This window comes from Staurois parvus, unplaced genomic scaffold, assembly GCF_062004578.1.
Source record: "Staurois parvus isolate SC_StPar_1 unplaced genomic scaffold, SC_StPar_1.0 ptg000086l, whole genome shotgun sequence".
In the NCBI taxonomy this organism is placed as follows: domain Eukaryota; kingdom Metazoa; phylum Chordata; class Amphibia; order Anura; family Ranidae; genus Staurois; species Staurois parvus.
This window is the reverse complement of record NW_028317882.1, coordinates 5,590,898-5,616,945: the sequence shown is the minus strand read 5'-3', so window position 1 is coordinate 5,616,945 and position 26,048 is coordinate 5,590,898. Positions and strand designations below refer to the sequence as shown.

General features: G+C 42.4%; 1 protein-coding gene across 1 annotated transcript in view; it reads right to left on the bottom strand.

Moving 5' to 3' along the window:
• The window catches only part of LIN54 (lin-54 DREAM MuvB core complex component), a 71,010-nt gene that overhangs the window by 39,979 nt on the left and 4,983 nt on the right, over nucleotides 1-26,048 (bottom strand). Inside the window, exons 2-7 of the mRNA XM_089669997.1 lie at nucleotides 24,436-25,042; nucleotides 19,722-19,836; nucleotides 13,317-13,465; nucleotides 8,336-8,491; nucleotides 4,958-5,171; nucleotides 222-295 (exon numbers count right to left, since the gene is read on the bottom strand). Of these exons, the coding sequence (XP_089526123.1) occupies nucleotides 222-295; nucleotides 4,958-5,171; nucleotides 8,336-8,491; nucleotides 13,317-13,465; nucleotides 19,722-19,836; nucleotides 24,436-25,032 (1,305 nt within the window). The 5' untranslated portion in view covers nucleotides 25,033-25,042. The remainder of the gene's footprint in view (nucleotides 1-221; nucleotides 296-4,957; nucleotides 5,172-8,335; nucleotides 8,492-13,316; nucleotides 13,466-19,721; nucleotides 19,837-24,435; nucleotides 25,043-26,048) is intronic.

Sequence of the window (26,048 nt, the reverse complement as noted above, 5' to 3'; positions counted from 1 at the left end):
CATCTTTATGCCCTTGCCATCTGCAAAGACCTTAAATTGATAAACCTCTCACCAAGTTTGAAATATGGACTGTTCATGTATTTACACAAGGTTATCAAGTCTCACTTTTAAACACCTCATCTACAGGAAGAATAAATTAATATCAGTTAATCGTCCCTCACAGTGGAGTGATTTGTCAACTATTTCTCAGAGATTCAAATGTAAAGAAAAATTGCACTCACTTGTTTGACAGCCTGTGCTTGAACTATAGGAACAGACATCCGCACTGGCGTAGCATTTACCACTACTGGTTTAGCTGGAAAAAAGGATATTACTTGTATTATTTTACTAAAATCTAAAATACTTAAAATTATTTGTTTCACATGTTGTCCACATCTTTTCAAATAACCCTAAAATAAAAAGGAAAAGCCAATCCATAATAATCTAACCAAAACCTTTGAGAAGACTGACTTAATATCCCCCTGAAAAAATTTGTCAGCAACTACAATAAGGACCCTTGCCCTCAATGGCCTGCATCTGCCATAAGAATTGCCTTAAAATATATGCATACCCTTGTCTTGTGAAACAACCCATTACGTTTAAAATGGAAACGAAAGGCAAAACATTTGTGTATAGATTAACCACTTGCCCTCCTGAGGATTTACCCCCCTTCCTGACCAGGCTATTTTTTGCGATACGGCGCTGCGTTACTTTGATTGGCAATTGCGCGGTCATGCAATGCTGCACTCAAATTAAATTTACGTCCTTTTTTTCCCCCCCCATGAATTGAGCTTTCTTTCATTGGTATTTGATCGCCTGTTTTTAATAATAAAAAAAAAAGGCCGACAATTTTGGGAAAAAAACAATATTTTTGACTTTTTGCTATTAAACATATCCAGTAAAAAAATTGTAAAAATCTAATTTCGTCATAAATTTTGGGCAAAATGTATTCTGCTACATGTCTTTGCTAAAAAAAAAATCCCAATACGTGTAAATTAATTGGTTTACGTGGAGCGCTATAACCAATAATGTAAATAACGTCTTGGTATTGACGTTTAAAGTGCACAAGTGACACAAAGGCAATATAAAGATTCCAAGTTCAATAAAATATCATCAGGTGAATTCTGTGATTCCAGTGGCTGTAAATGAATGTATATTGCACTAACCAGAAAGCGCATTATAATGCGCATTCGAGTAAATCAGACCACTCCTGGTCATCTGGATCTGGAAAGGTAACTCAGGGGATTATCTGGCAAACCTCAGCAAGACAGGTAATACACAGCGTCACTCTCCAGGCTCCAGGAATGAACATCCATCCAGCAGGGGGAACCACTCATGAAGGTAAGTCAGGAGTAACAGGAATCCACCTTGGGGGGGCTCGTAATAAACGAGCCAGAGAAGAAACTTCTAATTGTGCAGTATTTTTATTAAAGGTATGGGTAAATACACATCATATGAATGCACTCACATCTGGCATAAAACAGAGTCAAAGATGGCCGTTGACCTTCCACGTGGCCTGAGCTGTCGTTTTATGCCAGATGTGAGTGCATTCATATTTTTTTGAGACCGGTTGCGGCCATCAATTTAAAAACTACCTTATTTTTTTCTTAAAACACTACATTTTCTGAGTTTACATATTTGATATGTTTTCTATTTTCTTCTGTGAATAAAACATGGGTTAATGAGATCATTGCATTCTGTTAGCAACATCATGTAGATTTTACACAGCGCCCCAACTTTTTCGGAATTGGGGTTGTAGATATGGTTGATTGAAGACTAAGAAACTCCTTTTTTTGTACTCACCATAAAACCCTTTTTTTTTGTTGGAGTTTATTGAGGGACACAGGAAGTTATTAACTATTAGGTTGTACTGCTTCTTACAAGAGGATATTGGATGGCAACCAAAACAATTGTGGACCAGCCCAGGGCAACTCCTACTCCCAGCATGCCTAATTTTGTAGTTAGCAGTACCAAGGGCATGATTATAAACACAAATGGGGGAGGACCTGTCCCCCTGAACAGACATCAAGAAAATATTTTTTAAAGAGTACAAAAATCATAATTTCTTTTTGTCCACTGAGGAACAAAGAAGTCACCTTTCATATTGTCCAAAAGCAATCCAACTGAGGGGTGGGAAATACAGCAAAAACCCTAAAAGGCCCACTGAAAACAAGGGAACTGAGGCCTCAAAAGGAGGCTACTAATAGTCCCATAAATCTCATGCAGAAGTATGCTGGCATTTGCCGTGATGATTTTCAAAAACACAGGATGAAAGAACATCCCTGATTTAAGAAACAAATTCCTGAGCTACCCAAACCGGAGAGAACCTTGTGCTCAGGTGCCACTCACATTATTCTTTCGAAGGACTTGACTTGCTTGTCCCGCAATTACAGACTGTTGAGTTAGAGGGGTTGGGAGTGAAACTGTAGAAATGGGTATGCGTCAAAGGAGGCCAACAGCAACCCCAGGACTCTCATGCAGAAGCAGGATGTCAGGCAAATCCAGAACGGAAAAGCATGAGTCTAGAAACTGAATTTTTTCCTAGGGAAGAAAAACTCTGGCTAGAGCCGTGTTTAGGACTAGACCCAGATATTCAAAATAATGAGTTCTGGTGCTGATTTTTGAAGGTTCAAGATCTTGTCAAACCTCTGCAGGGTCCGGACAGTCAAGGTTATAATGCGCCAGCTGTTCCTTCAGCAGCCATTTAATCTCGATATCCCACAACAGGGAATGCTCCAAGAGCATAGTAAGGGTATTACAGAGGCCAGCACCAACACCTGAGGTGAAAGGCCAAAACACTGAAAATGCAGAGGATCCACAGCACTGCATAATTTCTGATGTGCTGAAAAGATGAGGACATCTAGCTACATGTAGCCAGAAAATCTCCCTTATGCAAGGAGGACCAGGGTAAGTCAATGCAGAATTTCGGCCCGAATGCCCTTTCGTCCAAGATGGGTGGATGCCTGCCTCTGGAGCAGTGAAACCCTGTTCAATAAGACATGCTGGGATGCCTGGAGAGCTAATCTGTGTGGTGACACAGATGGTTGGAACTGATAAACTGAGGAGGGGGCTAGGAGAGAATATCTAGTGTGTAGCTGCTGGAAACTACCTCTTGCACCCAAATATCTAAAATGCAACCCCTTCAAATGTCCTCAAAGACTAACAGACATCCCGGCTCTGGAAAAAGCACCTTCCAGCTGAAGATGGTTTATCTGAGGGTTTGGCAGAGTTCCAGAAATTGCATGAGGCCTGGGAATTCGGCTTGAGTGTTAACTTAAAGGACAAGTTCACCTAAAACAATACTAAATGCACATCTTTTTTGCAGGTAAAAAAAAAATTGTACATTTAATATTTTTTTATTAGGAGCCTGTAAAGCATTACACCCATGATCAACAGATCGTGGGTGCAATCTCAGGCTCCTGCAGACTGTCAGTGTAGATGTCTGCTTGTGCTTCTGATAGGGGCAGACAGTTACAGAAAGGATCAATTAACTACCTGGAGTGCTCATCAGTGCCCTGGTAGCTCATTAAGAACTACAAGCCATCAGTCAAAATGGCTGACGGTAGTTGCAGTTCTCCCAGTCACAGTCCCAGGGAGAAGATTCCTGGACCGCTGTCACAATGGGGATGCAGGGGATGCTCATTTAGTAACATGTTACACCCTAAATATGGGTGTAACATGTTACTAAAGGTGAACTTATCCTTTAAGAGTTTCTTTCTGCAAAGTAAAGAAAGACTATGCTTGACCTCCGAGGGATGAGCCTTTTTAAACTGGGCCTTAGGGTTTTTTTGACTGAGGAAGACAGGTGTTGTTGCCATCAGTAGCATACCTCAAGATGTTCTTCCTCACAGGCCATATGAAGCAAGTGCTTCTTAAATTTGGAGTCAGCAGTCCAACACTTAGCGAAAGTGTTTTTTACGTGTGAGCTGACATGAAACGTATACATGAACTGTAACTGTAAGGAAACCTCCAGTGGCCAATCAACACAGTAGTTCAAAGCTACAGACATTTGATCCAAACGTTCTAGGACAAAGGGACCAACCACCATCGTGATCAGATCCCTTCTGATAGTCTTAAACCAGTTAGATAAGGTCACACAAAAAAGGATGCAAAGGTCTGCCAGCCAGGACAAGGCTCTAAAAAAAGCCTCTAGACTATTGATGATGGGGTCCTTGGGGACAAGTACATCCTCCATCAGAATAGTGCTTTTTAAGACAGCATACTGCCGGATCCACAAAAAGAGAAGACCACATTTTAACAAAGTCCTCCTCAAACTCTGGTACAAATATTTGGTCAGAATATTTCCAGTCTTCATAAAGGAAGACATGGAACAGTGAGTGTATCAGAAAGGTCTTGGCAGTATTAAGAGAGATAAAGAATCCTAGATCGGGGACATGGCTGCTAAAATCAACAGGCCGACTCTCAAGTTTTACCATGATGCACACCTCATCAAGAACAGCTCAAATGGTCTCATAATTTGGGAGTGATGGTTGAAGATCGCAACTCCTCATAGGCACGTCCATTCAGTAAGGCCGGAGAGATTCAGCATCAGGCAGTCTCAGCAGCTGATGGCGCAGAGGTCACGGGCAGATCTGATATAGAATCTGCAGGGGAATTAGTAGGAGTGCACTTGTGCCTCTCAATTAATAATTGATAAACAGTTGTGCCATTTGACCAATAAAGTAACGCATGACTAAAGAATAAGCCTCCTTAGATACAGCAGATGGCCCAGATCCTAGGAGCAGGGGGCATACAGATTCTAGGCTGCAGATGTCAACCACACATGAATTTCAAGTGTACATATAGGGCTTGGAGAGGGAATGAAAAGCTGATTAGGGTGTATAACTACACTTCTTGGTCACTGTCCAAAAAAAAAAATAAAAAAACCCAAAAAACCACAGTAATCATGCATTATATTCTACCTGGAAGAGAAGCAGCCATATACATATACATACAGGCTAAGCACAGAAAAGCATACCTTGCTGGAGAGGCTGAGTGCTGGTGCTTGGGTTCTGACTAGGTGTGGAGCTGCTTGCTGTTGATGCAGTAACAAGTCTTACATAATGAAACTTGCTTCCGGGGACTTGAATCTGCTGTACATTTGGAGCTGCTGCAAGCGGTATGATAGTTTTGAACTGTGGTGTTGTATTAACACCACCAACTGTTATTGTCTGAACTGCTGGTTTTACAGTCTGAAGAAAAAAAAGCACGAGACAAATGAGAGTTTAATAGTATAATAGTAATAGTATAATAGTATAAACACACCTTTGCATTAAAAAATAAAAATAAAAATTGCACTCATCGTAAAATCCATTGACAGACACAGGAATACACTACCCTTCGGGTTTTACAGAGATCAGAGTTGGACAGTGGCAAACAAAAAAAAAAAAAAAACAACAGAAAAAATTAAATCCAGCCCAGGATAAGCCCTCTTACTACTAGCATGACACAGTTTTGTATCAGTACTAAGAGTATGATCATAAACACAGATAGGTGAGACCTGTGTCCCTCAACAGACTTCAAGAAATGGATTTTACAGGGAGTAAAAAAAAGACCCTGTTTTCTCTCTCATCCACTGAGCGTCACAGAATGAGTTTAACTTTCAGGACTTCCAAAACCAGTCAAATGAGGGGTGGGCAACAGCAAACAAATGCTAATAGGACCACTAAACAAAAAAAAATAAGACTGCCTGCAAGTAAAAGAGCTGCCTGAAGGACTTTGTGCTAGAAACTGGCACTGGATAAAGCCTAAATATTGAACCTGGTAAAACTTAGAAAATCTGTGAACCAGAGACCAGCCTTGCAAATCTGGGAAACAGTAATCTGATTAAAAAAAATAATAAACATGTTATACTTACCTTCTCTGTGCAGTGGTTTTGCACAGAGCAGTCCCGATCCTCCTCTTCTTGGGTCCCCAACTGGTGCTCCTGGCTGAGTGCTACCACAGCATGCAGCTCTGCGTGTCCATCCACACACAGAGAGCATCTCGGCCACGTCCCCTCTCTGTCCTCTTTGGCTTACTGGCTGTGATGGAAGAGGCTCTGGAGAAGTCCTGGAGGTAAGCGTAGGAGGAGGTGACGAGGGAGCTAGAGAGCAATATGTCTTGGGAGGAGCAGAGTGGGCGATTTGGACGATATCTACAGATGAGGTTGGTGGTGTAGCTAGGGGCAGTGTTGTGGATGGCTTTGTATGTTGTGGTTAGTATTTTGAATTTTACACGTTGGGTTAGTGGAAGCCAGCGAAGGGATTGGATCCACACAACCCCCCTTGTCCTGGAAAGACTGCTGTTTCCTCTCTGGTGGTTGATGTATACAGTGTAGCAATAATCCTTTTATACAATGAAGCAAGCTACCCTAATATGTGAGATTTCATTATCACAACTTATTTTGGTTGTTGTAGCCACTGCTATGTCATCCACACACTAGATTGACCTACTCCCTAATGTGTTTGAAGGAAGAAGTTTCCAATTTTAGTGAGTGTCTGTACAAATATGCTATGTGTAAGGCTTTGGCTGAAAAATGTTATTGCTGTATTCTGCCATGTAGCCAATAAAGTACTGATGCAATGGATGTTACAAAGTAGCAGGTTTCATTGTATGACAGGATTATTGCTACATTCCAAAGGCATTTGGACCAGAGGACCAGTTCCCAGTCTTCCAGGTAATTTGCATTACATCAAGTTTTCTTTGTTGGAATATGCCACTACTGTGGCACTGTCCAAGAATCTGGATCAGGTGATCCTCCAACTGGACAATCAAGTGCTGCAAGTATAACCAAATTGCCCAAAACTCCAGAGATGAGATTCCTCCAACATTCAAAACTCCTGTACAGACAGGTTTGCTCAGGACCAGGCTGGCATGCAACATGAGGATTCTCCAAAAGAAGGGAAGGAAGAATTTCTCTAACTCTGGAGTTAGATTCCTGAGCCACCAAGCCAGGAACAACCTGGTCTTCAGTGCCAGAACTGGATTTCACTGATTTGTCCCAAGATTAAAAAAATATTGTGTTGTGGAATGGGGCAAAATGGATTGCCTTGAAGGAGGCTGCAATCAGCCCCAGGAATCTCATGCAAAAGCAAAGAATCAAGCAACTCCTGACCTGAAGAAATTGAGAGCCGAGAGTTCGAAGTTTCCTCTGGGGAAGAAAATCTCTGGCTTGGGATGTGTCTAGGATTAGATACAGATTTTCCAAATGATGAGTTGGTTCTCCAGCACCGATTTCTGAAGGTTTAGGCACAGCCAAACTTCTTTAGAAGAATGTAGTCCACCAGAACCATAGCTGACTGTTCACCCTCAGCAGAAGCATGTCAAGATATCCTACAATAGGGATGACCTGAAAGTGCAGTAAGACTTTCTGAGGTCAGCACCTTGTTAAATGCCCGAGGTACAAAAAAAGGCAAGTGCAGAGGGCCCAATGCAAATCTAAGGAAACGCTGATGTGCTAGGAAATTAAGACATTCAGGTTCATTGGTGCTATGCCCTTTTATACATAGGTCTACAAACAGACTCTGTAGTTGAAAACATAGAAGCATGCTATGGATTCTGTAGTCATAGTCAGCAATTACTAGTGCTATTTGGCCCAAACAATCTTACAAGACTGCAGTAAAATCCTCCATGGAGAGAAGGCGGCCAGGTCTGACTGAGCTAAAGAAGACTCCCAGGATGGCATAATTTCTAGTAGAGGGCAAAAATCCAGGCTGTTAGTGTTAGGAATCTCAAGGGGCACACTGAAGGCAGCACCAGAACCCTTAGTAGAGTGTGAGCTGAAGGTACCCGATGCAGCAGGACCGTTCCCTATGTCTAGAATCAAACACAACACTTCACTCATCAGTTGTTAGTGCCCAATTCCTCTTTCAAAAGGGGTTGAGTGTTCCTAATCTTGAGGTAGCTAGAAAGAGCCACAATGAAGGCTAGCTCCACACCACAATGCTTAGGAAAGGCTGATTCAGATAGTTACATAAAACTTAGCAGAAATGTGGCAGGAATCTTGATTGAAGAAAACAGTAGAGAACAAAAAGGTTGAACCTTTTTCAGCAGAGCCAAGACATCCCTCCTCCTTTGGCACTAGCAAAAAAAAAAAAAAGGTATGCTGGCATTAGGAGGGGTTTATCCTGGTCTGGCCCACATTTTTTCTGTTTGCCAGTGTCCATTCCTTCTGTAGGTGGTAGAATTACCCGACAGTACACGGTTTCCCATGTTCCTGAATTGACTGTATTATAATCACAAACACATAAATATTGCATTGAAATATTGAAACAAACAGTTACAAAACCACTTACTTCTGGTCTCTTGATCTTTTTTTGCAAAATGAAAAAGAAAAATATAGACTTATTGGCATAAGTAAAACCAAAGTGATTACCTGAGCAGTTGTACTGTTAGTAACAGCCTTTGCAGGAGAAGAGGAAGTGGATGTCTGAACACTCAGAAGCTGCTGACCAAGAGCCATGCTTATGGGCACACCAACTGTCTTTTGAGGAGAGCTGGCGGGCTGGGATGCAACAGATACCACTGTGACCTGAGGAGCATTACAAGATAGATTTAAAAATGCTGAAATAAAGAAAAAAAAAAAAAGAAGTAATCTCCACATTAACCCATATACTGTGTATGGAAACACAAATTAACTTATAAAATTTCAATTAAATCCAAAGATAAACTGTGTTGCTAGTAAATTGTAAATATAGGTGAGTTTTAAATTGTGCATTTTTGCAAAAAAGTGAAACAGGTACGCAAAACTTTAAATAGGCAACTTACGTAAAACATCTGGAAGATGGCTTCACACTTATGCCTTGTGGCCGTGCATGCACTGCATTGGTGTGCATTGAGATAAAATGAACCAAGCATACATTTTATCTCGAAGCAGCACGTTACAACATGTGGCATTGTGTTGCAGTGTGGTTATGCGCATAGATGAATTAATGTAATTTTTTAAAAGTAAAAAAAAAAAAAATCAAAGCACTGCAATGTGTTGCGATGCATCGCATGTGTGCTGCAGTACATTATTACAACACAGACCAGTTCAACATTAGTCATGCCCACTGGTGTGAACAGCCCTTAGAGTGCATGAACTTTTTTTTTTAAAATGTAACACACCATAATGCGTTTTACTAAATCACCATTTGTTCTGGTGCGCTACAACGCATGTGCGTATTAAGGTTAATTGAAATACTATTAACAATGTATAGCACCACAGTGCCCCAAGAAGAATGCACATTTTCATGGGATGAAATGTATGATATTGTGGATCGCACAGAAGTGAACTGAGAATTTATTGGGGTTGTTAACTATATTTTTCAATTCTAGTAGGACTTTTATGAAATAAAAAATATTTCTTTCTGTAATAGGGAAGGAAGGAAATAGATGACACAGATTCCTTAATCCCCTCCTCCTCTGCACTTCCTACTGAACAGGAAGTGCTCTGTACAGAGAACTTAGCTGTTAATTCACAAAGAGACAAGATAGTAAACATGCCATTCATGTTTACTATCTCTTCAGACATAATGTAACACTAGTGTGCTCAGCAGTATCCTCCAGTCACTGTCCCTTCACAACCTTCTGCTGCTTATCCTCTGCCTGTAGCAGCACACACAAAGGGAGGTGGGTATCAGAGGGCATACAAGAAAGAGTAAGTTGAGAAGGTGACATGGAAGATAGTGGCAGACAGGCAACACAGAAGGCTGGCAGTAGCAGCAGTAGGGTGCACCATCTGTTGATCAGTTACTCATTAGTAAGACATAAGAGGAGTCTAGAGGACCTTTTTGTTAAAGGTTCATGGTCAATGAATAGCAGAAGGGAATGCAGAGGATGTAAGGCTTGCTGAGAAGGTCAGCTGGAAGCAGTTCTCCATCATAAGCCCAGATTTGGCAGTGAAATGGTTAAACACTTCAGCGCGCGCACGCACGCACGCACACACACCTCTTCTGGAATTTTTTTTTAACATAAAAGCCTACTGTTTTGGCAATAACTTTATCACTACATATGTTACCCAATCATGGAGTTACTTTGTTTTTACATTTTAGAAAAATTTACAAAGTGTATCTAATAAAATGTGTTGTCTGCATTAGGTTTCTGTTTTGCAGGCTTTTTATAACCCCATGGGGGGTTATATATCTAATGTACTTCCTGAACTTTGACATAACACGGCAAAGTGCACAGGACAGCACGGGATATCTGGCAGGATTAACATGCTTTTTTGCACTTATCAAACAGAAATAACAAAATGCTTTCAATTGTATTTTTAAGCACTTAGGCCTCATGCAATATACTATTCTGAACGCCTTTCTCATGACAGGAGAAAATCAGTGTTAAAACTGCACTGAAAGCCACGATTTTCAAATGTGTTCAGGTGCGTTAAGCGTTTGGGCGTTTATTTATTTCATTGGTCAGAATGGTAATTTATTATAAACACCCCTAGCATTTAGATGCTTCACACATTCTTTCTGCCCAAAAGCGCCTCTCTTGAATGTGATTTTGGTGCATCCATATTTCTGTCCCTAAACAACCCTGCCTCTAAAAGCCTGTAAACGCCTATGTGTGTATGGACACATAGGCATATATTGAAGGATGTTTAGAGGCAGAAAAAAATAAAAAAGGCTCCTCAGATCTAACGGAGTATGCAGCTGCTTCATCCTTTAATCCTCTCCTATATTCCAGTTTAAGGGGGTACAGTGAACACATTCCCAGGTTTCCTGTTTTGGGGTGGCTCTTTCAATTACAGCATTCCATGGAAACACCCTTGCATGGTGGTACTAATGCTATGCATCTCTACACTGTGTGCACATCAATAGAATCACACAGTCCCATAGCCAGGGATGGCAAGGCACTCCCATGCTTCCCTCCCCTCTTTTCCAAGTTAACAGACTGACTCAAAACTGCACTGCCCACTGTTACTTCTTTCCTGTGAAGACTGGAAGCTCAGAGATGTAGCATTAAAACAGCAGGTGCCAGCAGCACTGAAAGTTGTAAACTGCAAGCTCTGTGGTAAACTTTTACCAAATAATTAAACTGAGGAATATACAGTATATTTTGCTGTGCTCAATGCGTTAAACGAAAAAAAAAACCACTGGGGTTTACTACAACTTCAATAGACCAAAAGGGGCAAATAATTGAAGTTTATTATTTAGGTTTACATACACTTTTAGGTTACTGTATGTACTAGGCATATACTTTATTCTACTACTTGCCCCATTTATTATGGCACATTATGTAACACATAGTAAATTTATTCATAGATAGGTATTTTAACTAAAATACCGTATTTTCCGGCGTATAAGACGACTGGGCGTATAAGATGACCCCCCTACTTTTCCTGTTAAAATGTAGTGTTTGGGCTATACTCGCCGTATAAGACTACCCCTCTTCCAATGCACACCAGTGGGAAGAATCGTGCCCCATCATTAGTATCAGTGGGAGGAATAGTGCCCAGTCATTGGTGTCAGTGGCAGGAATAGCACCCCATCATTGGTGTCAGTGGGAGGAATAGTGTCCCATCATTGGTGTCAGTGGGAGGAATAGTGCCCCATCATTGGTGTCAGTGGGAGGAATAGCACCCCATCATTGGCGTCAGTGGGAGGAATAGCGCCCCATCATTGGTGTCAGTGTGAGGAATCGTGCCCCATCATTGGTATCAGTGGGAGGAATAGTGCCGCTTCATTGGTATCAGTGGGAGGAATAGTGCCCCATCATTGGCGTCAGTGGGAGGAGTAGCGCCCCATCATTGGTGTCAGTGTGAGGAATCGTGCCCCATCATTGGTGTCAGTGGGAGGAATAGCGTCCCATCATTGGTGTCAGTGGGAGGAATAGCACCCCATCATTGGTGTCAGTGGGAGGAATAGTGTCCCATCATTGGTGTCAGTGGGAGGAATAGCACCTCATCATTGGTGTCAGTGGGAGGAATAGCACCCCATCATTGGCGTCAGTGTGAGGAATCGTGCCCCATCATTGGTGTCAGTGGGAGGAATAGTGTCCCATCAGTGGTGTCAGTGGGGGGTGGAATAGTGCCCCATCATTGGTGTCAGTGGGGGGGGGGGGGGAGAATAGTGACCCATCGTTGGTGTCAGTGGGGGGGAGGAAAAGTGCCCCATCGTCGGTGTCAGTGGGAGGAATAATGCCCCATCATTGGTATCAGTGACACCAATGATGGGGCACTATTCCTCCCACTGACACTTGCTGACCCCTGTTCAGTATGGTGCTGCTGCAGCAAGCATATATGGTTGCAGCAGCACCTGTGCACGGCACACTTACCTTCACTTGATTTTCGCGGGGCCGCTCGGCTCCGCCTCCTCCCCGGTGATTGGCCGCCTGTGTGCCTTTCCTGAGCTACAGTTCTGGCGGCCAATCACCGGTGAGGAGGCGGAGCCGAGCAGCCGCACGAATATCCAGTGGCCGAACTGAAGGAAGGAGCAGCTGCGCTTCCTGGACCGGATCGTCGTGGGACCAGAGCCAGGTAAGAAACAGAAGCCCCTGCCCACCCCTGTACTTAGTTTCACTTCTGTTGGAAGGGGGGGGGGCGGCGGCGGCACCGCACCGCCCCCCTAAAAAGTGTCAGCATGCCGTATACCGGCGTATAAGACGACCCCCGACTTTTGAGAAGATTTTCAAGGGTCAAAAAGTCGTCTTATACGCCGGAAAATACGGTAATAATAATAAAAAAGTAAAAAAGAAAATGCATAAAAAAACAACAAAAGCAAAAAAAATCACTAATACAAAAATGGAGGGGAATTTAGCAACTGTTTCTGGTTTGTTTTTGAAGATGAATGGGTGTCATTCTTTCCTTCCTTGACTGCCTAGTGTTCACATAAGGTGTCCGAACATGATATGAATCTCCTTGTTTGAGATCAGGGAATCACAGGGTAGTGAAGGATACGAATGACAGCCCTGTAGAATTCAATACAAAATAGTTCAACTTGAATGCTGGCCCCTCCAATGACACAAATGCCTTCCCTTTACCCCTCTGTAGCTCTGCTTGAAAGCAGGAAGCAAGCAAGCAGAAGTTAGGCCAGCTGGATTATCAGCAGTCAATTGCAGGTCACTAGTGCTGTGGGATTGAGTATCATACGCCTTACATATGCAATAATTCATTATTTGTATTTGCTCTCAGCAACTGAAATGTAGGGAAGGAACTTATTTCCTGTTAGCCAGGTTGCCGTTAAAATTAACCTGTTGCTTTGTCCTGCATCGGTAAGGCACAAATCTGCTGTAAAGTAGACACACCATTGTTTCAGGAGTAAAACATTTTTACAATATGTGTACAAAGTCAAAAGCACCAGTGGAATGGAATAAAAGTCAATCTTTAAAAAAATAAAAATAAATATATATATATATATATATATATATTATATTACCTTGGTAGGAGGAGGCTTTAGAGGAGATATGGCAATTTTATTTGACGTCTGGGTTGTGGACTCTAGGGATGTCCCAGTGACTCCTCCACTTTCAGTGATAACTATTGGCTTGGACTGAGTTGCAGAATTAGCATGAGAAAGAACCTTGCCTATGAAAGAAAGGAAACATCTTGCATTGCAATGTGCCACAACACATAGAAAATCACTGCTGGCTGCAGTGGTGCATTGGGTTAGAAAAAAACTACTGCATGCACCTTTTTTGGTGCATTAGGCACCCCATTCAAATTAATATGCTCTAAAATTGACTGCCTTAATGAAACACACTTTAAAGTGATTGTAAAGTTGTTGTTTTTTCTTTATAACATGGTATACTTACCTGCTTTGTGCAATGTAATTGCAAAGAGCGGCCCCAACCCTCCTCTTCTGGGGTTCCCCACCAGCACTCCTGACGCTTCCTCTTCTGGGGTTCCCCACCAGCACTCCTGACGCTTCCTCTTCTGGGGTTCCCCACCAGCACTCCTGACGCTTCCTCTTCTCAATGTAACACCACAGGAAGTGACTTCCTATTGGGGCACACCTGCAGGCTCAACCCCGAGCCTGGTTGCTTGCGTCTATAGATAAACAGTGCAGTTCAGCCCTGCCCCTTCGTCACAGGATTTTACTGACAGCAGCGGGAGTCATTGGCAAAGCCCTGTGACAGCGGGGAGAGCCGCTACAGACAGGTACAATGCTCGATTAAGTGAGGGAGTGTGGAGGCGATCAATTTGATGCAAATGTTAATAATATAATGATCCAAATATGCACAGTATAGTCTATCATTATATATTCACCGTGAATTCTTTTTTTTGGAGTCCATTGAGCCACACAGAAAATCTTTGACCTTCAAGGTTTACTGGCTTGTGCAGGAAAGTAGGACAATGGCAAACAAAAAGTTGTAGCATGCTGCCGAAGACAATATGAAAATGGGAACATATTACAAGAGGCTAGTAGAGATCATTGCTATTACCCTAATCAATGTTCCCACTACAGATTGCTGAGATCCAAGGGCCGCACATCATATACCAAATGGCTGCATGTGGCCTTCGGGCCACAGATTGGACACCAAGGCGATACACCCTCCTCACCCACTTCAGTCCCCATTGTACTTACTGTACCTGTGTGTGATGTGTTGTCATTTCCTATGCAGCCAGCGCAGTGGTCCAAGGTTTTAAAATTGTCACTGTTCTCCCTCTTCTTTGTGCAGGACTTCCATGGTGGATCAGAGTAATTCTGATTTGTCAACGTCAGCACAGAGCATCGCTCTGATCCGTCCTGGAAGTGTTGGAGAAAAAAGGAGGTAGAAGAGCGAGGATTTCAAATCCTCAGACTGCTAGAACCAGCTGCGTGAGCACTGATAGCTCATTACCCACGGAGGCAAGTATAGCAGGGACTGGGAGCAAGGAGGGTGTATGATGTTAGTTCAGTTTTTCTGAAAAGTTGAACTAACTCTTTAGGCAAGAGATAGAAGGTTAACATTCTAATCTGAAAAAAATAACATTGAAAATATAGGCTTGATCAAACGGAGAGCCAAGCTATAACCTAACCTACCTACAAAAAGGGAAGACACCTCAGGAAGAGGGGGCGATGTAAAGGGCATTGCAATATGAGAGTAGTGTAAGAACAGGATTGTGATTTGAGAATCCGTTCAGATGTGCATATGCACGTTTATGGGCTGCCCTACCCTCAAAACTTCCAGGGTGGATCAGAGTAATTCTGATTGGTCAGCGTCAGCACACAGCATCGCTCTGATCCACCCTGGAAGTGCTGCAGAAAAAAAAGGAGAAGAGCGTGGATTTCAGATCCCCAGACTGCTATACCAGCTGTGTGAGCACTGATAGCTCATCACCCACGGAGGCAAGTACAGCAGGGAACAGGGGCAGGGAGGGCATAGGGTGTTAGTTCAGGTTTGTTTTGTTTTTTAAAGTTGAACTAACCATTTAGAGAAGAGATAAAAAGTTAACATTCTAATCTGAAAACTAGCATTGAAAAAATAAATTTGATTAAACTGAGAGCTCAACCTACCTGCAAGAAGGGAAGACACCTCAGCTGGATATCCTTCCCATGAATGAGCATCATAAAAATTACAGATTTAGAAATGCTCCTGACTCATCAAATTCAATGATCTGTTAAGAGCCCATGGGGCAACAGTAAGGAACCTCACCAGATTGGCAAAGTATATCTGCCTGAGTTAATCTATAGCAGGCATCACTAAACAGTGGACTACGGTCCAGATCTGCTGCAATCCTGCCCTGTAGGCATATATGTAAAAATGTGCCATAGATGCCTATGTTTGGGTGCTATTAAGAATTAAATGAACTTTCATGTTATAAGTTGCAAGTAAATACAGCTGGATAAAACAGAAACTGTGTCTGTCTACATGTCAGGGTGCAATGAAACAAAATGTCATTATTTTAAAGGAGTGTAATTCTTTTCTGTACCCACTGTAGATCTCACAGAGATACCAGAGCAATGCCTGTTACCGCTAGAAGATTCCTACACCTGGAGACAGATTTGTCCAGCATGCAGTTAAATGCAGATAGAGTGACTGCATCCAGCATTCTTCACCTGCAATACAGCTTCTAGCTCGCACTCTGGTGGATAGCTCCTCCATGTTGTGATGTAACTAATGGTGAAACCTGTCCACCCACTGTCCATAAATGAGATGAGCACAGTAAGCAAGACTTGAATGTGATGTCCTGCCCATGTCAAGATTTGAACTACACTTGTTGCAGCAAGATTTCCTGTTCCCATTTGATGATTAAGGTATGGCAGTGTCATGGCATTGTCAAACAGGATCCAGATCAGGTACGCTGTTGAAGGGATGACTCAACAATGCAGAAGGAACCACATCTCCTGAAACTCCATGATGTAGGCCAGGAAATAAGAGCTCTCTGATAGTAAAGGCCTCTGCGCCAGTGAGGTGCCTATACTTTCTCCCCAGTCCAATAGGCGGACTCCTAAGGATAGATCTTACAGAAGGTGGGAAGGGAAAACCTCTTCGACTCCAAAGCTGGAAGACTGATCCAACAGACCACAAACTATTTGATCCTCAAGGACTCAGTCAACTCGTCCCAAAACAAGAGTGTGGTGCTGACACAGTCTGGGAAGAGACTGGAGAAACAAGGCTGCCTCCAAGACGGTTACGCACAGACTCGCAACTCTCATGCAGCAGCTCAGAGATGAAACTCTTAGACTGAAGGTCAAGGACATGACAGCATATACATTGAAGGGTTTCTTCGAAGAATTCTGATGGTCCAAGCTGCCTGCACGTGATGGTCCCCCCAGGCACATTCCAGCCCCAAATTCTGAAGATTCAGGATCCAAACGAATTGTTGAGACATCTGGACAATCAGACAGACATTGTTCAACAGATCCTGTGCAAACTGTTTTCTCTCCAGGAGGTCTAGAATTACATACTCTAAGTGCCAGTTCACATATATGTGGATTGGATGCAGTTAAAACTGGGTGACAGCTGAAATAACATTTCTTCCTATGGTGCCCCTTCACATATGTCCAATGCACTGGCAGTGCAGATTCAGTGCAGATTGAAAAATAGTACTGTACAATTTCTGAGCAGTGCGACCCGCTTCAGGTGTGGATTATAGGCTATTGACTTCTATGGGAACCATTTCTGAACCGCACATGTCATCAGTTGTGATCAGTATAAAATCTTGACCTGAACCGCTGAACAACTACTGTGTCATTTAGCTGTGAATCCTGAGCTTCGATCTGCACTGCACATGTGTGAATCCACAGTAATAGTGTATAAATGAAAAGTGCTTGGCAGATCATTCCCTAGGCTTCTTACGCTGAGGCAGGTGGGTTTTCTTGTCTCCAGTGACACCCTTGATAATGATAATGATATCAAGGGTTATTAAGAAGAGGCACTGTCCCTCAAAAGTCACGTGGGTCACGTACTCTCTGGATGCAGGGTATGCAAATTAGCACTTTAACCAGAGTGCTCTGTGCATAAGATACCAATACCAGGGACATGCTGAGATGCTTTCAGCAGGCCCTACAGATGAAACGCTGAGCTTCAGCCATCTGCTCCACACACTCTATCAGCGAAGGATCCACTGCCATATTGAGAGAGCCCTTTTTAGATTTAGACTATTCTGCCGTGGTTAGAAAAATTACCGAAGAGCTCCGGAATGATGATTAAATCAATGCAATAGCCCTGTATAGTCAGTTAAGCAAAAGCCAGTGATATCATGTGTGTGAGGTGGATCAGTAGTGTACTACTCATAGGCTTCTGCAGTCCCTTTTTATTTTATGTTAGAACATTATACTATGTCTCCTCACAGTGTAATATCAGATGTGGATGTGATGACGGGCGCTTTCTCTGAGTTGTGTACGTCCTGGTCTGTCATTGAAAATGTGAGGTCATAGAAGGTGGGAAAAAATAGGAGTGTGCTGGCCCGTCCACCCAACTACACAGCACAATGGTTGGATCACCATCTGCAGTGTTCAGCAATGCGATTTCCCCTGCCTTTACAAAAACCTACAGTGGCGATCGTACCAGACCGGTAGCTGCGGGGATAGAGGGCATATCAGCCACCAGTTTGGTGAACAGGATATCAAGGGGGCAGCGGGTTCTTCACTGAAGAATCCAAGATTTCTGACAAGCAGGTAGACTTTGGACTGTGCACTGTAAGACCAACAATTTTTTTAAAGCTACAGAGACAGACACACACACAAACTATATCATAAAATTTCTTCCCCAAGTTTAGCTTTACAGTCACAGCCAGAAAGGGATGAAGGGCATGTTGATACTCAAGTTTCAGAGTGTTGTGAACTGCTTCAATAACAGTGGAAACTGTCTACTAATTCTAGAGTAGTAGCTGAAGACTGTAATTCTCAAGAGTAAAGCCAGCCATAGACAGTTCGAATCTCACCCGCAGTGTTTTTTCAGTGTCAAATACTCCTGTAGGCAGCAGTATAACCTTAACGTTAAAGACTTCCTGTGTCTCTGAATGGATGAGAAAGAAATCTGCTATTGACATAACGTGGCTCTACTTCTTGTTTTGCATATAATACCAATACTCGTGTTTAAAGGCCAAGTTCACCTTTTGTAGAAAATATCCTATACATTCAGAGGGTCCCAGAGCTATTTAAAATTTTGTGCAGCTTTGAAAAATGTTTATTAATTTTATTGTCATACCGGTAAAGCCATTTGAGCCCTCCTGGAAGCCTAGCTTAAACATTCTCAATTTGCAATCGCCATGTGCTCCCTTGTTGCTAGGACTTTGAAACCATTAGTGAGCGTCCAACAGTTTTCAGGTCCTAGTCACAAGGCAGGGAGTGGATATTGTTAACTGGGAGTTATTCACAAAATTAATGAACATTTTACAAAGCTGCACAGTTTGTCTGTTTTTTAATTAAACATTTTATAATTTTTAAAATAAATTTTCTTTTTTTCTTTACCTACATAAATATATTACATTTTATGCTTATATTATTATTATTATTTAAAAAAAAACAAAACAAAAAGATGGAGTGCAGTATCTATGCTATTGCTTTATGTCCAATATCAAAAGGATATTTATTTTGTACAGGTTTTTTAAACAACTATGAAGGCCCCTTGACTGCATAGGCTATTTTCTGGAAACGGGGAACTTAGCCTTTAAATCGGAACTAAAGCCACTGATTTAACGGTTTCCCAAAAGAGTTAAATTCAAGGCATGCCACCAATGATAACTGTCATAGTTGACTGTGCTCTCAACCAAATGAACAAGCCATCAAATTCTGGTGTCATAACTGATCACATGTGCAGCACCATGGCAACTACAGATAGAACAGAGGCTAAGATGGCAGCTTCCTTGGCTATAAGAATAAGAGGGTTTGGTTCCACTTTAATACTGCTTCTTACAATGCAAGTTTAATGGACAAAATTACTAAAGGAGTTTGTACAATTGTGTGAAAGTTCACGTCAAATATCCAGTAATGTGAAGATTCTCACTTGTTCAGTAAATCCACCTTTATGTGTTGGCCCTGTGTGGACAGCTTACCGCAACTGTTGTTAAGTAAGGAGTTTGAACAATACTAACTCTAATGCTGAGCTCAACTAGTGGTTATACAACTTTTACTACATTTTCTATACTGTATATGCAATATTTTAAAGTTAAAGAAATAAAAAAATCTTCCAATAAGGTGTCATCTGTCTAAGAGAGGATTTTCCTTAGCTGGGAAAGATTTCCTGCTACTTCCTGTTGTCTCAAATGATAAAGAGAAAAAAAAAAAAAAAAAAAAAAAGACAGGTTCTAACCCTACTCTACCGTAGTAGTGCAATAATAATATACTTTTAAATTTAATTTAAAAGAAGGTGATGCAACATATACAGGTGCAGGGAAAGCTACTGGCCCTTACCTGCAAACACAGATGATACTTGGGTAGTCTGCCCAGGTTTGCTGTTCAACGGTTTTGCAATGATCAGTTTGGTAATAACAGCACCAGAAGACGAAGCAGGAACTTTCTTAGCAATCTGAAAAACAATAAGTTGCCTGTGATATGAGCCCACTGGTATTGCACAGTGCACATTAAATAGGAATCTAATCCTTCTCCCATTTTTTTTTTTTAATATTCCCTTCTTACCTGATGCTGGGTTCTGCATAGTTCAGATACTCACCCACCCAGAGGATCCATTGTTGTACTACTGAGATCCACTTCTCTGCAGCCACACCTCTGGTCCCACGCTGCCATTTTCTCCTGTGACATCATCAGAAGGATTCTGGCTTTTCAAAGTTCAGGTGCTGCTTCTCAATGACATGCCACCCCCCCCCCCCACTCCTTTAACCTCCCTAGTGGTCTGATTATGTCCATATTTCTGTGCTCAAAGCAGTACATTTTTTTGCATGGAAATATGTATTTTTTGTATTGTAGGCCTGTAATTTTTAGGAATAACTCACTGAAATCTGTCTAAACAAGAGTCTAGTAAACTTCTTGGGTATGTTAAAATTTGAAACACGAAATCATAAATTATAATTTAATAATCATAAAAATAATAATATTAAATTTAATTCAATAATATTTATTAAAACCAAAAACACTGAAATTTGAAATATAGCGCCAAGTTCAAACATCACTGAGCAAAGTCGCAAAATCGTTTTCAGTGTCTGATGAATGATGAATTTCCCCCACGAATCATTATCACTCAATTCTGCAAGTGGTTCTGATTTACTATCGCTGTTCTCTAGCTGGTCTAAAACCGCTTTTGACCTAAAGGGACGCTTTTTGGACACCATGGACATTTCTCAGTTTCAAGGCAGAAAGAACATAAAAATGCAGGCAGGGCACAGGACAAAGCACTAGGGACAAAATGTATGTGAAATGCTTTGATACAGTAATGTTTTACTATATGATTTTAGTGAAATTAGTGAATGTCACTTTTTGTCATTTTCAAATTTCCCTCCGTTCCATCCCCTGTACGTCCCGACGTCGCAGGGGACTTAACCCAGAAGACAGATGCCGGCATCCACCGGAGGACATTACAGGGGACACTGCAGGAGGGACATCGTGGGAGCGCAGGACAAGGTAAGAGAAGAACAGATCCCGGAGCAGCGCCGCATGGTAAGCCAACGTGTACCTCGGGGTTACCGCTTGTGGTACTGAAACTTTACCCCGAGCTACACTCGGGAATACCGCCAGGGAGGTTAATGAATGGAATGACATCCAGTGCACCCAATGCCTCCTGGGATTTGTGATTCACCTAAAAGTGACCGTCAACAACACCCTTATTTTTTAAAAATAATCCAAACACATCCACTTATTAATGGCCCTGTAATCTAATTTTCATGGAACTGTTTCTTACTCTGCTTTTCTGCCTCCTTGTAACATTATTTATGAGCTCCCAAACCTCTCCTTTTCCCACTCACTTCCCTTTATTTGAAACAAGCAGTGAATGCAGAGAATCTTAATCCATGCCTCAACCCTACAGTATACAAACATCAGAAGCACAACATTTGGTATTAACACCTTCATTTATAAGACATTACCTAGAAGACAAAGGAACCTATTTATGATGGTAAAAGAAATAACTAGCTGATGTTTCCTACTTGAAGTTAAGGCATCGCTGGCAAGCTTTGGGCCATGTAGGGGACAATGGGGAGAACTGATGACTGTTAGCACTTACACATGTGGATTTCAACATAAAGACCAACAAATACAAGCTTTACTGATATGTAGAAGTGACCAAGCAACCTTACAGAAGCCAAGATCACTTCCACACTAAAGTGTTTACAGCTGCTTTAGGACTGTTTAACCCACTGGCATAAGGGTTAAAAGCACTTGCTCTTACATACCGTATTTTTCGCTCCATAAGACACACTTTTTTCCCCCCAAAAAAGGGGGGAAAATGTCAGTGCGTCTTATGGAGCGAATATAAAGTGGCCGGTCCGGTATTTCTGCCGCCACCATGTCAGAATACCGGGCCGGCCGCTCAGCTGTTCTCTGCTGCAGGGCCTTACCTGTTCCTCGCTCCAGCGCTGCAGTCTTCCCGCGCTGGCTTCTGTGACAGCCGGGTGCCCGCTGCGCTTTGTGAATGCTCCGGTGTCTTCTGGGACACATGACAGGTCCCAGAAGGCGCTGGGCCATTCACAAAGCGCAGCGCTTCTCGCGCATGCGCAGTGGGCACCCGGCTGTCACAGAAGCCGGCCCAGGAAGAAGAGGGAAGGACAACTCCGCGGAAGTGGGAGCGGGTACCTGTCAAATTCAGGTACCCGCTCCCCCTCCCTCCCCAAAGGTCAGAAGTCTCTGGTCATCCCCTGCACTGTCTGCAGTCTCTGGTCATTCCCTGCACTGTCTGCAGTCTCTGGTCATTCCCTGCACTGTGTCCGCAGTCTCTGGTCATTCCCTGCACTGTGTCCGCAGTCTCTGGTCATCTCCTGCACTGTGTCCGCAGTCTCTGGTCTTTCCCTGTACTGTGTCCACAGTCTTTGGTCATCCCCTGTACTGTGTTCGCAGTCTCTGGTCATCTCCTGCACTGTGTCCGCAGTCTCTGGTCATCTCCGGTACTGTGTCCGCAGTCTCTGGTCATCTCCTGTACTATGTCCGCAGTCTCTGGTCATCTCCTGCACTGTGTCCGCAGTCTCTGGTCATCTCCTGCACTATGTCCGCAGTCTCTGGTCATCTCCTGTACTGTGTCCGCAGTCTCTGGTCATCTCCTGCACTGTGTCCGCAGTGTTTGGTCATCCCCTGTACTGTGTCCGCAGTCTCTGGTCATTCCCTGTACTGTGTCCACAGTCTCTGGTCATCTCCTGTACTGTGTCCGCAGTCTCTGGTCATCTCCTGTATTGTGTCCGCAGTCTCTGGTCATCTCCTGTACTGTGTCTGCAGTCTCTGGTCATCCCCTGTACTATGTCTGCAGTCCATTGGTTCAGAATATTTTTTTTTATTGTTTTTCGCCTCTAAAACCTAGGTGCGTCTTATGGTCAGGTGCGTCTTATGGAGCGAAAAATACGGTAGTTTTTAAAGATTTATTGATATTGGGTGGGGGGTGGGGGTATTTAAACCAGAACTACTTTGCATCTGAGCAGCACAAACCAAAAACACTGTTCATTTTGAATATTCAAAGCAAATGTCCCTATTCATTTATGTCTCCATGATTTATTTTGCAAAGAAATCACTTTGAAAAACACCCCTCTAGCATTTCTGGCAACAGCCATCCTAAGTAAGGGCAGATTAACTTATTTCCTGGAATCCATCTGCCCTTAGCCCAGGCAGGAGTGTGTGCTTAGCTGAGAAAGCCCCTCCTTCCCTCCTGGAGACTCCTGGGAAGTATGACATCATGTGCCTAGGCACGGAAACCAGGAAGTAACGGAAGAAATGTAAAAAAAAAGTTTGCAACAATAAATACAATGTACTTTTCTATCTATTTACTAATATTAGCAGCATAATGTTTAAAATAGTCAATGCTAATTGAGATAGTGAATTTCCGCTTTAAAGAGGATCTTCACCCTGTAAACAAAAATTTTAAAGTCAGCAGCTACAAATACTGCAGCTGCTGACGTTTAAAAAATAGACACTTACCTGTCCCAGGATCCAGCGCTGTCTTCACCTGGCCTGGCTCTTTGCTGGTCTTCGGGTCCAGAACATTTCCAGTTTGTTCACTCCAGCCAGGAAATACTGTTTAGGGCTTACGATCCCAGTTTATATTTAAATGGAAAATTCCAACACGCCTCAAATGGAAGGTGACCTTTGCTGGGGTTTCCGCCATCACTTCAAACACAAAAATAAATGACCTTTGCCTCCTGGCTGGCTCTTGCAGTGCAACTGCTCAGGCCTCAAGCCTCAGCCTTTTATCTGGTCCCGCAGACTGTTATACAGTACCACTGTGCTCATATACACCTCTTTAAAAAGGAACCCAGTGGTGCAGAGAATGAGGTAGCTCCTGGTGCTCAGTTGGGCCAGCCTACTCACAGAGTGAGTCTTCAGAGATAGGGTAGGCATTGAGGCAATGCTCGTGGTTATGGACCTGGAAAGCATTACATGGTTAATTAGTTACCATAACAGTCTGGAAAGTGCCTATAGTGGAACCCTGAGTCCAAAGGCAATTTCCAGACTGGCCCCGTAACGTCCAGTCCAATAGAGTCCAGGTACAGCACTCCAAAGCTAGCCTGAAGAAAGGCCAATCCATAAAGCTACCATAAAGACCAGTTCAAGCACCAACATAGCGAGAACTTTTGAGTGAATAAAAAACAAAAAAAACTTGAGAAAATTTAAAAAAATTTAAAATGGTTAGAATTTCCCCATAATTTTTGTACACCTGTAGACGGAAGTGTAAATCAACAGAATTTGACTGTCCCTCAAAAAACAAGAAAGAAATAGCTTAATCATTAATATTACATTACATCGAGTTTATATAGCGCCAAAGGGTTTGCTCAGCGCTGTACAATAGAGGGGGACAATACATGAAACAGTACAGCAACTACAAACAACACACGAGGGGTTAGAGGGCCCTACTCTTTCGAACTTACAATCTAGGAGGGAGGGGGTAGTGGTACAGGAGGAAGTGGCTGTGGGGGATGGAGTGGTAGGAGGAATGAAGGAGAACGGCAGTTAGGTGAAGGTGGGGTATAAACTTTACCTGTACGTTCTGTACTTGCTGTGTCTGAAGAACAGAAGACTTGGCAGCGGAACTAATAAGTTGAGCAGAAGTTAATGAGGACATGCCCAGTACAGGCTTGACATCAGAACGGCTTCCAATAGTAACCAACTTGATCTGCTGTGGTGCTCCTTTGCCATCTACATGCTGGAGAGGAGTGGCTTTCTGTGTACCTGACACCTGATTTTGAGGAATCAGTACAATGGGATGGCTTGACTTCCCTATAGTTGTTACGATAAGCTTCTCCTGCTTCATAAATCTATTACCAGAGGTGACATCAGAAGCCTTATTAAGAAGCACTTGTCCAGACAACTGTGTGCCCAATTTATGTATGCCACTTTGTAGAACAGTTTTCATAGCTGTAGCAGAAGGTCCTGGGCTGGGCTTCGAAGCAACACTTACTACGGCCAGATGGCTGGCATGATTACTAGTGGTTGGAACGGTTTCCTTAGCAAAAGATGTACTAACGCATTCTCCACTGCTATTTACTTCTACTATTTCCTCCAGTTCTGTTTCCATAGGCACCTCCTCTGCAATGGGAGAGGAAATTGTAATGGCTTCAATGCTGTCGTCATCCATGTCTCACTTTCTAAGATGAGAAAGAAGGGTTTCTATTAGTGCCCAAAGCTTTAGGTCAGACAAATCTCCACCCCCTCCATACCTCAATCACTTGAAATGGAAAAAAACAGCAATATTTTATGTGAAAAACACATATTCATGTAATTGTGGACACTTAAAATGGTCAGCTTCAGCAAAGTGAAAGGAAAAAAAAAAAAAAGAGAAGCAACCTAACCTTTCCCCTTTTTATCCAAAACTAAAAAAATGTGAGGTAGACATGCACATTCATTCTAGTTTTGTATTCATTAAAAATCTCTAAATTGAAAAAGAATTTTAAAAACACTAGTATGCATGTACTCAGTATTTAGATAATCCTTTCAGTCTCCTGTACTCCTATACTGTTCTTAGATGTGGTAGCTGCATTTGTTTCCTTTTCTAAGAGTTTTTTTTCTCTTTATTTTCACCTGGTGATCCAAGCAGTAAGTCTATTTTTTTCAACTTTGTGCAACAGACCAAGCTGTCTGCACAGGGGTGCTTACAATGATCAGCTTTTATTTATTTTTCCTTTTGTCCCAAAAGGAAAAAAAACTGTTGACAATGCTGCTGTTCGAAAGCATCTGTTTCTTCTACATGCAGAGTGGAGGACACCCTGAAACAGCAATGGTGTTACTGGCAAAATCAGCAGGTGAAAATAAATGAAGGAAAGCTTATAAAAAGAAAACTAATGAAGCCATCATGTTTAAAATGGGACTGCACTGCATCGGAGTACCACAAACCAATGTGCTTTATAATTCATTTTTAACCACTTGCCTACAGGGCACTTTTACCCCCTTCCTGTCACGGCCAATTTTTAGCTTTCAAAGCTGTTGCACTTTGAATGACAATTGCGCAGTCAAGCAACACTTTACCCAAAAGAAATTTTTATCATTTTTTCACACAAACAGAGCTTCCTTTTGGTGGTATTTAATCGCCAGTTTTGTTTTTTGTTTTTTTTTAGCACTATAAACAAAAAAAGAGCAAAAAATTTGAAAAAAAAA